Source organism: Oncorhynchus masou, unplaced genomic scaffold (genome assembly GCF_036934945.1).
Source record: "Oncorhynchus masou masou isolate Uvic2021 unplaced genomic scaffold, UVic_Omas_1.1 unplaced_scaffold_685, whole genome shotgun sequence".
NCBI lineage: Eukaryota > Metazoa > Chordata > Actinopteri > Salmoniformes > Salmonidae > Oncorhynchus > Oncorhynchus masou.
In genome coordinates this window covers 107,005-121,144 of record NW_027013300.1, presented here as the reverse complement: position 1 = coordinate 121,144, position 14,140 = coordinate 107,005, and the positions used below count along the sequence as shown (strand labels likewise).

At 38.4% G+C, this 14,140-nt stretch overlaps 1 protein-coding gene across 2 annotated transcripts; it reads left to right on the top strand.

Annotated features, from left to right (window-relative positions):
• Window positions 1–2,061: 2,061 nt before the first annotated feature.
• On the top strand, window positions 2,062–13,811 carry LOC135536915 (C-type lectin domain family 4 member M-like). Of its 2 annotated transcripts, XM_064963132.1 has the most exons (6): window positions 2,068–2,461; window positions 6,981–7,076; window positions 10,221–10,385; window positions 10,513–10,655; window positions 10,825–10,931; window positions 13,077–13,811. In XM_064963132.1, the coding sequence occupies exons 1-5, from the start codon at window positions 2,359–2,361 to the stop codon at window positions 10,852–10,854; spliced, it is 537 nt and encodes a 178-aa protein (XP_064819204.1). In that variant the 5' UTR covers window positions 2,068–2,358; the 3' UTR covers window positions 10,855–10,931; window positions 13,077–13,811. The 2 variants fall into 2 exon arrangements, with proteins under 2 accessions (XP_064819205.1, XP_064819204.1); XM_064963133.1 differs by lacking the exon at window positions 6,981–7,076 and having other exon boundaries at window positions 2,062–2,461.
• The last annotated feature ends 329 nt before the right edge of the window (window positions 13,812–14,140 follow it).

Genomic DNA, 14,140 nt, shown 5'->3' with positions numbered 1-14,140 from the left:
TTTGCCATAATGTGATTTTTTTCATAATCAATTATTAGCATAAACGACTTTAGTAAGAAGATGAACTCAGGCTCAGATGAAGTAAGAAAGGAACCTATCAGGTTTACCAGCTTCCTGATTGAATGTGATTGGATTGTCAAAACAATGTGAATTGCAGTTGGACACAGACAGAAGGCAGAACAGTGCTGAGAGGATACCTGCTGCACGCAGGCAAACACACACACACAGACACACACACAGACACACACACAGACACAGACACAGACACAAAAACAGACACAAACACAGACAGACACACAGACACACACACAGACAAACACACAGACACACACAAAGACACGTGTGAAGTTCCCCTTTTCTGATAAAGATGCAGACAGAAAACCCACACACACCTCTGAATAACCCGTCACACTAACGTCACACACAGACAGCTTAGATAAAAGAAAAGTGTCCCTATTGGTGGCATAGAGAGAGATAGAGTCACAATGTAAACTCCATTTGAAGGCTGGAGAAGCCACAAACAGAACAGTCAAAGTGATAGGATGAAAGGCTGCACTCTTCACTACTTGTTTTCATGCAGCTATCATGTTATATCACTGTGTTTAGCATATCCTGTAATGTATAACTTCCTGATTGAAGGTGATTGGATACTTTAAAAACTGTAGTCGACAACAGACAGAGATCCGAGAGGTAACTGGTTGAGATGCACATCAGAGCAACTACTCAACTACTAGTCACTGAAGTTAGAATCATACAGTAGATATTACCATTAGTAGTCAGATAGAAAGGTAATCATACAGTAGATATTACCATTAGGAGTCAGTTAGAAAGGTAATCATACAGTAGATATTACCATTAGGAGTCAGTTAGAAAGGTAATCAGACAGTAGATATTACCATTAGGAGTCAGTTAGAAAGGTAATCATACAGTAGATATTACTATTAGTAGTCAGATAGAAAGGTAATCATACAGTAGATATTACCATTAGGAGACAGTTAGAAAGGTAATCATACAGTAGATATTACCATTAGGAGTCAGTTAGAAAGGTAATCATACAGTAGATATTACCATTAGGAGACAGTTAGAAAGGTAATCATACAGTATATATTACCATTAGGAGACAGTTAGAAAGGTAATCATACAGTAGATATTACCATTAGGAGACAGTTAGAAAGGTAATCATACAGTAGATATTACCATTAGGAGACAGTTAGAAAGGTAATCATACAGTAGATATTACCATTAGGAGACAGTTAGAAAGGTAATCATACAGTAGATATTACCATTAGGAGTCAGTTAGAAAGGTAATCATACAGTAGATATTACCATTAGGAGACAGAAAGGTAATCATACAGTAGATATTACCATTAGGGAGTCAGTTAGAAAGGTAATCATACAGTAGATATTACCATTAGGAGACAGAAAGGTAATCATACAGTAGATATTACCATTTGTAGACAGTTAGAAAGGTAATCATACAGTAGATATTACCATTAGGAGTCAGTTAGAAAGGTAATCATACAGTAGATATTACCATTAGGAGACAGTTAGAAAGGTAATCATACAGTAGATATTACCATTAGGAGACAGTTAGAAAGGTAATCATACAGTAGATATTACCATTAGGAGACAGTTAGAAAGGTAATCATACAGTAGATATTACCATTAGGAGACAGTTAGAAAGGTAATCATACAGTAGATATTACCATTAGGAGACAGTTAGAAAGGTAATCATACAGTAGATATTACCATTAGGAGACAGTTAGAAAGGTAATCATACAGTAGATATTACCATTAGGAGTCAGTTAGAAAGGTAATCATACAGTAGATATTACCATTAGAGTCAGTTAGAAAGGTAATCATTAGTAAGATAATACTATAAGTAAAAGTAAAAAAATTATTATAAATAACTTTTATAATAAGAAGAACAAAGGCACAGATGAGTAAATAAAGGAACAATCTCTGAGTTTTACCAGCTTCCTGATTCAATGTGAGTCACGAAGTGCGAGCCATGATGTCACTTCCTTACGAACAATGTCACATAGTTATTGCGGAATATAACATCTTACTTGAAAGAGATTGCATACTTAAAACGTTCTTTCTACTGCAGTCGACCACAGACAGACAGAGACACCAATGGAGAGGCACATCAGACAACAACTTGTCATTGAATTTAGAATCATACAGCAGATATTACCATTAGGAGTCTGTTAGAAAGGTATTCATACAGTAGAAGTAAGTTAATACTATAAGTAAAAGTAAAAATCATATATATTACAATAAAAGGTCAGACAGTCTGAATTAGTTGATGAATTGATTGATTGGGGTCATCATTGATATTCGGTACGGTTAGTTAAGATGGCCGACTACGTCAACAAACAGGTGATTGAATTAAAAGAAGTTAATGAAGAAAACCAGAATAGAGCAACGAGGAGCATGAAGACTGAGACCCATCTCTCAGGTACAAAGAATTATCTTTCTCTCTCTCACACACAGATACAGACAGGTATGAACGCACACACCGAACGCACACACGTATGCTGGCACGTGCACACACACTATATAGCACATCATAGAAAAGCGCTTGTTCGTTTTTTATTGTTCTGTCTTCTCTTTGGTACAGCTGGTACAGAGCCTGGGGTTTACAACCTGCTGGGGTCACATACACTGAAATGCATCAATTCAATTTATTGTCTAAATTCAGTTGTTGGAACTACGTAGAACTATTTAAAAAGACCAATTGAACATAATATTTTTAAACAACGACACACTGGACACCCCACCACTCTTATTGGTAAACAGCTGAGGGTCTGGTAACCTGAAACAGGCTCTGTGCACCTGGTGACCCATTTTTCCTCCGGAGACGGAACCACTCTCAGAAAAATGTTCGCTGCAGAAATGTAACCACTCTCCAATTCATAGACAGAGCTATGTATGACTGGTACAGTAAGTAATTCATAGACAGACCTATATATGACTGGTATTGTATGTAAATTATAGACAGAACTACAGTATGTCTGACTTATATTGTATGTAATTCATAGATAGAACTACAGTATGTATGACTGGTACTGTATGTAATTCATAGACAGAACTACAGTATGTCTGACTGATACTGTATGTAATTCATAGACATAACTATGTATGACTGGTACTGTATGTAATTCATAGACAGAACTATATATGACTGGTACTGTATGTAATTCATAGATAGAACTACAGTATGTATGACTGGTACTGTATGTAATTCATAGACAGAACTAGGTATGACTGGTACTGTATGTAATTCATAGACAGAACTACAGTATGTATGGTACTGTATGTAATTCATAGACAGAGCTATGTATGACTGGTACTGTATGTAATTCATAGACAGAAATATATATGACTGGTATTGTATGTAAATTATAGACAGAAATATATATGACTGGTATTGTATGTAAATTATAGACAGAACTATGTATGACTGGTACTGTATGTAATTGATAGACAGAGCTATGTATGACTGGTACTGCATGTAATTGATAGACAGAACTGTATGTATGTATGACTGGTACTGTATGTAAATTAAAGACAGAACTTTGTATGTCTGGTACTGTATGTAAATTATAGACAGAACTATGTATGACTGGTACTGTATGTAATTGATAGACAGAACTATTTATGACTGGTACTGTATGTAATTCATAGACAGAACTATGTATGACTGGTACTGTATGTAATTGATAGACAGAACTATGTATGACTGGTACTGTATGTAATTGATAGACAGAACTATGTATGACTGGTACTGTATGTAATTGATAGACAGAACTATGTATGACTGGTACTGTACGTAATTCATAGACAGAGTTATGTATGACTGGTACTGTATGTAATTCATAGACAGAACTACAGTATGTATGACTGGTACTGTATGTAATTCATAGACAGAACTATATATGACTGGTACTGTATGTAATTCATAGACAGAGCTATGTATGACTGGTACTGTACGTAATTCATAGACAGAGCTACAGTATGTGTGACTGGTACTGTATGTAATTCATAGACAGAACGATGTATGTATGACTGGTACTGTATGTAATTCATAGACAGAACTATGTATGTATGACTGGTAATGTATGTAATTCATAGACAGAACTATGTATGACTGGTACTGTAAGTAATTCATAGACAGAACTATGTATGACTGTTACTGTATGTAATTCATAGACAGAGCTACAGTATGTATGACTGGTACTGTATGTAATTCATAGACAGAACAATGTATGTATGACTGGTACTGTATGTAATTCATAGACATAACTATATATGACTGGTACTTTATGTAATTCATAGACAGAACTACTGTCAGGACCCGGTTACGAACCTGGGTCTCCGGAGTGAGAAACAGTCACTTAACCAACTGAGCCACGAATAGTCAGCAGAACCCAGAAGATGAGGCAGACACAGCAGTACTTAAGACGGTGTATTTAATAAAGTAAAAAGGAGAAGTCCTTCAATACAAAAAAATGGCAAATCCAAAAGGTGGTAGGAATAGCACAAAAAAGCCTCAAGAGATACTCAAAAACAAAACAGAATTCCACAAGAGCATCCACCGGAATCGACAAGAGTACACAGAACACTAGGGCTGGGTGCTAACATACAAACACAGAGCACAGAACTGAGGGAAACTAAGGGTTTAAATACAATCAGGGGAAACGAGCCACAGGTGCAAATAATAATGGGGAACAAGGGAAAAAACATGAGGTCAAAAAGCACAATGGGGGCATCTAGTGACCAAAACCCGGAACAACCCTGGCCAAATCCTGACAACTACAGTATGTATGACTGGTACTGTATGTAATTCATAGACAGGGCTACAGTATGTATGACTGGTACTGAATGTAATTCATAAACAGAACTACAGTATTGTCGTGTCTTTGGCTATGCCGGATTATGTGATATGACTTGCTATTCTATAAAATGATTTCTCCGTAATTAATATCACATGATTGAGCTAATCTTGTAAATGTAATTAACTAGAGAGTCAGGCACCACAAAATAATATTTATAGAGCTATTAACTTCTGAATAAACTCTTAAAGACCTAGTAATATTTTACATCAATATCAATTATCGTCTTAATTCAGTCTCATCTGAAAGTTGTAAATTCTTGGTTATCTGCAAGAACCCTGGCTAACAAGTTGAATCAGCAATACAAAATTGGGTTTAATTATGTATTTACTAAATACCTAACTAATCACACATAATTCACATACACACAATTAATCATAAATTGATTACAAATTACGTCATAAAGGAAAACGTCCCTAGCGGACGGAACAGATATGACAGCTGGTTACACAAAGAAAAGGGGGTTGGGTTTGAGTGAAAGAGTTGGAAGACTGAAGAACAAAGGGAGAAGCGATGTCTCTATCGGGCCGTAGGCAGCTACTCTATCATAAATACAGAATCTTATGCATTCTAAATTACCGCCCATTTGGAAAAGGAAAATGCAATAAATATTTACTCTGAGCTGCGCTTTGATGGGTTGGTTGTAGATGGATGGCCGTGTTGCCCAACAGAGTCATTTGTCCTTTGAAGAGTGTCTCTGGTGGTGAACGGGAAACTTTGTAGTGTCGTCGTTGCGTGGTAGACGGGATACTCTGTCTGTCCTTTCCTAGCCCACGTTTTTAGCTGCTGTTGCTAACTCAACGGCGAGGAGGTATCACTTCTTTAGTGAATAAGAGTTCAAAGTTCATACCGTTCGCAACCAAAGCTCAAGCTGAGGTTGGCTTCATTCAGTATTCTGAACCATTCTGACATCGGAATGTCATCCTACCGTACCCGGAACAGGAAGTTCGGTTATCGTCAAGGTCTTATATAGGAAGGGAGAAAATGGGTGTGTGTCATAGAACCTTTGTCTCTTCACGTGGGCGGGCCACTGAGTGAGCAGCAATATCTTATGAAAACCCACATCTCACATTTTAGAAGCTAAAATCACATTTCATCCCATCACAAATCATTTAATATTCAAACATTTAAATTGAACAACAATTCCATATGAATCCCATAACTCTGATGTGTAGACTTTGCACTGTAGAGTTTATGTCATTTCATCATTGATGAGAATGTCTCAGATGACAACCGAACTGACATCATATTCATTAAGTACCACCGCATATGTTCAATTGTTCGGATTACCAGAATATAGTTCATTTCCCCCCACATTCTGACGTTCCCAGAATGTTAACCAAGTTTTTTTTAAATGTAACCGCAGTAGGTTAGAGAGAGGAAAAAGGGGGGAAGAGGTATTTATGACTGTCATAAACCTAACCTCCAGGCCAACGTCATGACAGTATGTACGACTGGTACTGTATGTAATTCATAGACAGAGCTACAGTATGTACGACTGGTACTGTATGTAATTCATAGACAGAGCTACAGTATGTATGACTGGTACTGTATGTAATTCATAGACAGAGCTACAGTATGTATGACTGGTACTGTATGTAATTCATAGCTACAGTATGTATGCAAGGACTGTCCATCCATGAGATCAAAATGATAATTTTACCCATCTGAGGTTACACAGTGTTTGTTAACAGTTCTGTGATAGAACAAACTTATATTTGGGGTCCTGAGGGGTTCAGAAAGTAAAACTAAGCTCATGAGGCATTTATAAGTTACATTCATGAAGAATGAATAATACTTTTCAATAATAATAATAATAAGTCCCAACAATGTAAGCAGCAATCGCAGATATCCTCTTAAAGTCATGCTTTAGCTATATTGTGTAATTTTGGTAATTTCTTCATAAAGTAGCTCCCTGTATATCAGAATTAGCACAGCACTCTTGAGCAAACGGTCGCTACCAAGCCTAAATTGAGGGGGGGGTTAAGTTCTCAGAATTCAAGTCATAGGCAGTAGTGATGTAGGATTATGTTTGTTCTGTTATCATAATGTAGGATGGTGTCTGCCTGTGTTTCTCTGCAGATGGAAGACTAAGACTCTACAGGCTGGCTGCTGTGTGTTTAGGAGTGCTGTGTGTTCTACAAGTCACTCTCAACATCTCCCTGCGGCTGGCTTTCTGTGAGTGAGGCCCAAATGACACCCTATTAGCACATTACTTATGAAAGTGCACTATGTAGGGAATATGGTGCCATTTGGGACTGCATACTGGAACCTATTTCAGTCAAAGTCAAGCACTGCCAATAATGTGACAACAAAAACAAAAGAACTGCATCAGGTCTACTTCAAATCAAATCAAATGTATTTATATAGCCCTTCTTACATCAGCTGATATCTCAAAGTGCTGTACAGAAACCCAGCCTAAAACCCCAAACAGCAAGCAATGCAGGTGTAGAAGCACGGTGGCTCGGAAAAACTTCCTAGAAAGATCAAATCCTAGGAAGAAACCTAGAGAGGAACCAGGCTATGAAGGGTGGCCAGTCCTCTTCTGGCTGTGCCGGGTGGAGATTCTAACAGAACATGGCCAAGATGTTCATATGTTCATAAATGACCAGCATGGTCAAAAAAATAATAATCACAGTAGTTGTCGAGGGTGCAACAGGTCAGCACCTCAGGAGTAAATGTCAGTTGGCTTTTCATAGCCGATCATTGAGTACACTTGAGTACACAAACCATGTCTACAGTGTATTCGGAAAGTATTCAGACGTCTTCACATTTTGTCACATTACAGCCTTATTATAAAATTGATGAGTGGAAGAAAATATTGAATCAATCTACACACAATGACAAAGTGAAAACAGGTTAATATATTTTTTTTCCAACTGTATGAAAAAAAAACATAAGTGCTTTATTTACATAAGTATTCAGACCCTTTGCTGTGAGACTCGAAATTGAGCTCAGGTGCATCATTTTTCCATTGATCATCCTTGAGAATTTCTACAACTTGATTGGAGTACACCTGTGGTAAATTCAATTGATTGGACATGATTTGAAAAGACATACACCTGTCTATATAAGGTCAGAGCAAAAAAAAGCCATGAGGTCAAAGGAATTGTCCATAGAGCTCTGAGACAGGATTGTGTCGAGGCACAGATCTGGGGAAGGGTACCAAGATATTTCTGCAGCATTGAAGGTCCCCAAGAACACAGTGGCCTCCATCATTCCTAAATGGAAGGAGTTTGGAAACACCAAGACTCTTCCTAGACCTGGATACCTGGCCAAAATTAGCAATCAGGGGAGAAGGGCCTTGGTCAGAGAGGCGACCAAGAACCTGACGGTCACTCTGACAAAGCTCCAGGGTTCCTCTGTGGAGATGGGAGAACCTTCCAGAAGGACAACCATCTATGCAGCACTCCACCTATCAGGCCTTTATGGTGGAGTGGCCAGACGGAAGCCACTCCTCAGTAAAAGGCACATGACAGAAAACGCAGGAATGGCTTCGGGACACGTCTCTGAATGTCCTTCAGTGGCCAAGCCAGAGCCCGGACTTGAACCCAATCGAACACCTCTGGAGAGACTTAATATCTCTGCAGCGATTCTCCCCATCCAACCTAACAGAGGTTGAGAGGATCTACAGAGAAAAATGGGAGAAACTCGCCAAATACAGGTGTGCCAAGCTCGTAGCATCATACCCAATAAGTCTCAAGGCTGTAATCGCTGCCAAAGGTGCTTCAACAAAGTGCTGAGTAAAGGGTCTAAATACTTATGTAAATGTGATATTTCTGTTTAATTATTTATAATAAAGTTGCAAAAATTTCTACAAAACTGTTTTTGCTTTGTCATTATGGGTTATTGTGTGTAGATTGATGAGGGGAGAAAACAATTTAATACATTGTAGAATAAGGTTGTAAGAAAGTCAAAGTGTCTGAATACTTTCCGAATGCACAGTATAAGCCTGGGATATCAACCATTCAAAGTTGGCCTTAGTGGGAGTGACCATAGAATTCTATGTAAGTGACCTTACTGAGTAAACAATTTGCCATTAGGCCATGTCCTTTGCCAGCAAATACTTTCCCCCTGGTCGTCACTAGTTAATACAGCCACAAAGTCATAATCATGGCTAAGCCCTAATTTCTCTTCTTAAAATGTACTTTTAAACCAAACCCTAACTAATGAAGGCCAAGTTTGATGCGTTGGTCCACCAGACCACCTGACCATTTGGGCGGAAGTGTCTGGGAACGAGATTAGATGTCATCTAAACTTAACTTTAGAGCGTGTTTCATACTTCAGTACAGCTTGTCCCCCTTTATACGTTTATATCTTATTCAACATAGTGGGTTATGTCACATTTGACATAGGTGATTTGTAAGTCGCTCTGGATAAGAGCGTCTGCTAAATGACTTAAATGTAATGTAAATGTGATATTATCACACAGTTATGCCACGTTTATGAACCCTTTATAAAGCATGACATATACTTATAGATGCTTAATAACACATTTATGAAGTGCTTATGAAAGCATGAGGAAGGCTGTATAAAAGCCTTTATAAACTGAATGTAATTTAAAGCAGGACCATGAAGGTATACTGTGTATTCTGAAGTTATTATTTGAGAGCATTGAAGATTAAATCCCAATCAGTGAAAGAATGATTGATCTAGCTAACTAGCAGATTTACATCAATCATCAACGTCAATGATCAGCTGATAGTCTGTCCTCTTTTCCGGATGTCCATCATGTCTTTGGTAACCAGTGGTGGAGTGATATTTGTTTATGACATCATCATGTCTCAATCAAAGTTTGTACCGACAGATGGCCCCTTTTGAATGTCTTTTTAGTGGCGGCAGGGTAGCCTAGTGGTTAGAGCGTTGGACTAGTAACCGGCAGGTTGAAAGTTCAAACCCCCGAGCTGACAAGGTACAAATCTGTCATTCTGCTCCTGAACAGGCAGTTAACCCACTGTTCCTAGGCCGTTATTGAAAATAAGAATTTGTTCTTAACTGACTTGCCTAGTTAAATAAAGGTTAAAAAGAAGATATATAGAATATACATAACATGCATCCTCAGATTACAACATGTGACAATATCCACATATCTCAGAAACAATATAAAACATGTTATATCCTTAACACCTTCCTACACCATGTTAGGCATTCCTCATTTCAAAATAGGCTATCAATGTCAATCTTGAATGATAATTCATCACATTTTACTGGTGAAATGTCCACACTGCATGCCAATATATCATGGGAATATTCATTTAGATTTCTTGATTTACTGTTTTGTGAGTGAATTAACCAGGAGCTATATGTATCAATGCTTTCCAGACAACAGAGGCAATGAGACTGTGGAGAAAGACCCGCTACAGACCAGTTACAACACTATGACTAAAGAGAGAGACCAGCTACAGACCAGTTACAACACCCTGACTAAAGAGAGAGACCAGCTTCAGAAGGATAGAGATGATATCATGTCAAAGTTCTCTAATATGAGTGAGTTAAACTGATAAATGATTATAACATCACATATCTAATATGCAGTAAACTTGTGTTTGTATTCTTCAATAATAGGTGTATAGAAGAGAATAATAAGATGGAAATGCATGTTTTTGTCTTGTAGAACAGAAATGTCCTGAAGGCTGGCAGAAGTTTGAATCCAGTTGGTACTTCCTGTCTACAGTGAAAAAGCCATGGAGGGAGAGTAGACAGGACTGTCTGGAGAGAGGAGCAGACCTGGTGATTGTAAACAGTGATATGGAACAGGTGAGAGAGAGAGAGAGAGAGAGAGAGAGAGAGAGAGAGAGAGACAATATCAGTATATGGCAGGGGGATTGGTTATGATCAAACATCTCTTGGTCAGTAATGCATCTTACAGTATTTAACAGATGTCGTCTATAGTAGTTGACAATATCAGTATCTTTCTCACCAACAGGAGTTTCTCTTTGGCCTTACTAAGAACTGAGCCTGGATTGGTCTGACTGACTCTGTTACTGAGGGGACCTGGAAATGGGTGGACGGCACACCACTGACCACCCCAAGGTAAGAGAATACTGCTCTAATTACACTGACCACCCCATGGTAAGAGACTACTGCTCTATAATAACACTGACCACTCCAAGGTAAGAGACTACTGTTCTATAATAACACTGACCACCCCAAGATAAGTGTTACTGGAATTAAATTCCTACATGTTTTAATACCCAATTAAATTAAACACTCTGTCCACTTCTAAGAATTTGTAAGACCCTTATTTGCATAACATGGACAGAGACCAGTCTCAAAATAAATCAGCAGTGTTTATTCTCGAGAGTACTGAACATGATACAGTTTACCACAGGTTATAAACTGAAAATGACGTCATTAGTTTTCGAACTGTCCCGTCTCTTCTTCACCCTGGTACAAAGGCCGTCTAGTTCTCAAGCCTTCCCACATCGTCCCACACCAATTTAGATCATTTATGACCACATATGACCGAGCCAAGGTCTTCCTGTGTAGATAAGCATTCTAGCCAGTCTGACGATAAGTTCATTCATTTCTACCAAGGAACAGACAGTAATTGTTCTAATTCTTGATTCTATTTACACACATTATATTCAGTACTAGGATTAATAGAAAATTCATACATCTATACAGTAACATAATAGTATTCTGATTAGTCAGTCCTGATTGAAATGTATACATAATTAGTCATTATTGATAAAAAAATCCCTTAACAATAAGAGACTAATGCTCTGTAATAACACTGACCATCCCAAGGTAACAGACTACTGCTCTAATAACACTGACCATCCCAAGGTAAGAGACTACTGCTCTAATAACACTGACCACCCCAAGGTAAGAGACTGCTGCTCTATAATAACACTGACCATCCCAAGGTAACAGACTACTGCTCTAAATAACACTCACCTCAGTGTAAGGAGTAGGACTGATTCTCTGGGTTGTTCATAATCCTATGACTACAAAGTGAGATTTACCATCCGGGCGTGATAGAGACAAATGGAGGACAGAGGAGCCTCTTAAAGAAGAAGTTACAGGTCTGTGAGGGCCAGAAATCTTGCTTGTTTGTAGGTGACCAAATACATATTTCCCACCATAATTTGCAAATAAATTCATAAAAAATCCAACAATGTGATTTTCTTGATTTTTTTTCTCATTTTGTCTGTCATAGTTGAAATGTACCTCTGATGAAAATTACAGGCCTCTCTCATCTTTTTAAGTGGGAGAACTTGCACAATTGGTGGCTGACTAAATACTTTTTTGCCCCACTGTACATACACTGATACTCAAATACACACATACATGTACACATAACCCTAAAACTAACCCTAGCTCCTAACCCTAACCCTATACTAATTCGAACCTTAACCCTAACCCTAACCCTATACTAATTCTAACCTTAACCCGAACCCTAACCCTATACTAATTCTAACCTTAACCCTAACCCTAACCCTAACCCTATACTTATTCTAACCTTAACCCTAACCCTATACTAATTCTAACCCTAACCCTAACCCTATACTAATTCTAACCCTAACCCTAACCCTATACTAATTCTAACCCTAACCCTAACCCTAACCCTAACCCTATACTAATTCTAACCTTAACCCTAACCCTAAAACTTACCCTAGCTCCTAACCCTAACCCTATACTAATTCTAACCTTAACCCTAACCCTAACCCTATACTAATTATAACCTTAACCCTAAACCCTAACCCTAAGCCTATACTAATTCTAACCTTAACCCTAACCCTAAGCCTATACTAATTCTAACCTTAACCCTCAACCCCCTAGAAATAGTATTTAACACATCCACACACACTTCCACATTCTTCACACTCGCTGTGCTACTCGCTGTGCTACTCTGTGTGCTACTCGCTGTGCTACTCTGTGTGCTACTCACTGTGCTACTCCATGTGCTACTCTGTGTGCTACTCTGTGTGCTACTCGCTGTGCTACTCTGTTTATTTTCTGTCCTAATTGCCTAGTCACTTTTTTTTGTGTTACTATTTTTCTTTTTTCTTTAGCAAATGTTTTACTAAGTTATTTCTTACTGTTTAACTCTGCATTGTTGGGGAAGGACCCATAACTAAACATGTCATGGTAAAGTCTACACCTGTTCTATTTCGCTCATGTGACAAATCAAAATGTGTATTCATTATTTTCTCTGTCTTGTTTACCCTGTAGTTACTGGCACAAACTGCAGCTTGAGAATGATGGTGACACCCCAGCAAATCGGAAGGAGGACTGTGTTGAGCTGAACACAGAAACATGGCGTCCTGGAAAGGCATGGAATGACCTGTCATGTTCAGACAATCATTACTGGATTTGTGAGAAAGTGGTTTAACAACACCATGACAACAGAGGAGGCTGGTGGGAGGACTGAAAGGAATTTTATAATATCTGTACATTACAATTCTACCGGTGATTGCAAAAGTACAATGATTAATGCTTTGCTTGAGCTTGAGATTAAGAATCAGTGATAGACCTTGCAAGTGCATGAAAAGGTCAACTGTACAATGTCATATGTTTGTGTGTTGAAACTATACTTTGGGTAACAGATAGATAAAGGGAACCAAGTGTTCCTGTTGTTGCTATGTTCCAGTCTTACTTCTGCTTGCACATGACAGCAAAAATGGGAAGAGTGATTGGGAAACTAACTGCCAATAACACAATAAGCTGAACTCTGCCTAGCAGAGACATCTTTGTAGTAGCAACTATTAATTATGAGCTTATATGGTATTAAAGTTAAGGGACATCACCCCGGGTGGGGTGATCCTCAGGGGATAAAAAGGGAAAACACCATATTTTGTGATGAGTGTGTTACATGCAAATTACTGTAAGTGTAAACTCTGGCTTGCAATCCGGCTTGCAATCCTTATTAAACAAACTAACCTCTGATCAAGGATGTTTCCTGTGGTCACTTGTGTGCACTTAGGGCAGAATTTCCTTTACAATTCTTGGCGACAAGGATGGGGTAGATAATGGCAGTCTTCAACTGATTCCAGAGTGAAGACAGGTCAACCGTACACGACGGTCAACAGTGACCCAGGGAATTCTCACTCCACATAGAGGTTGGAGCAGATGAAACCCGCCTGAAATCACTGGAGCAGGGGAGACTGTGTACTCTATCCTAAACAAATTTAGATAGGACCTGGATTCTTTGATCATGGGTTAACAAGCTTAGTTTTAAGAAAATGAGCACCAAGTTTTAAGAAAATAGCGAGCTCTGTGAATGAGAGATAGGGGTA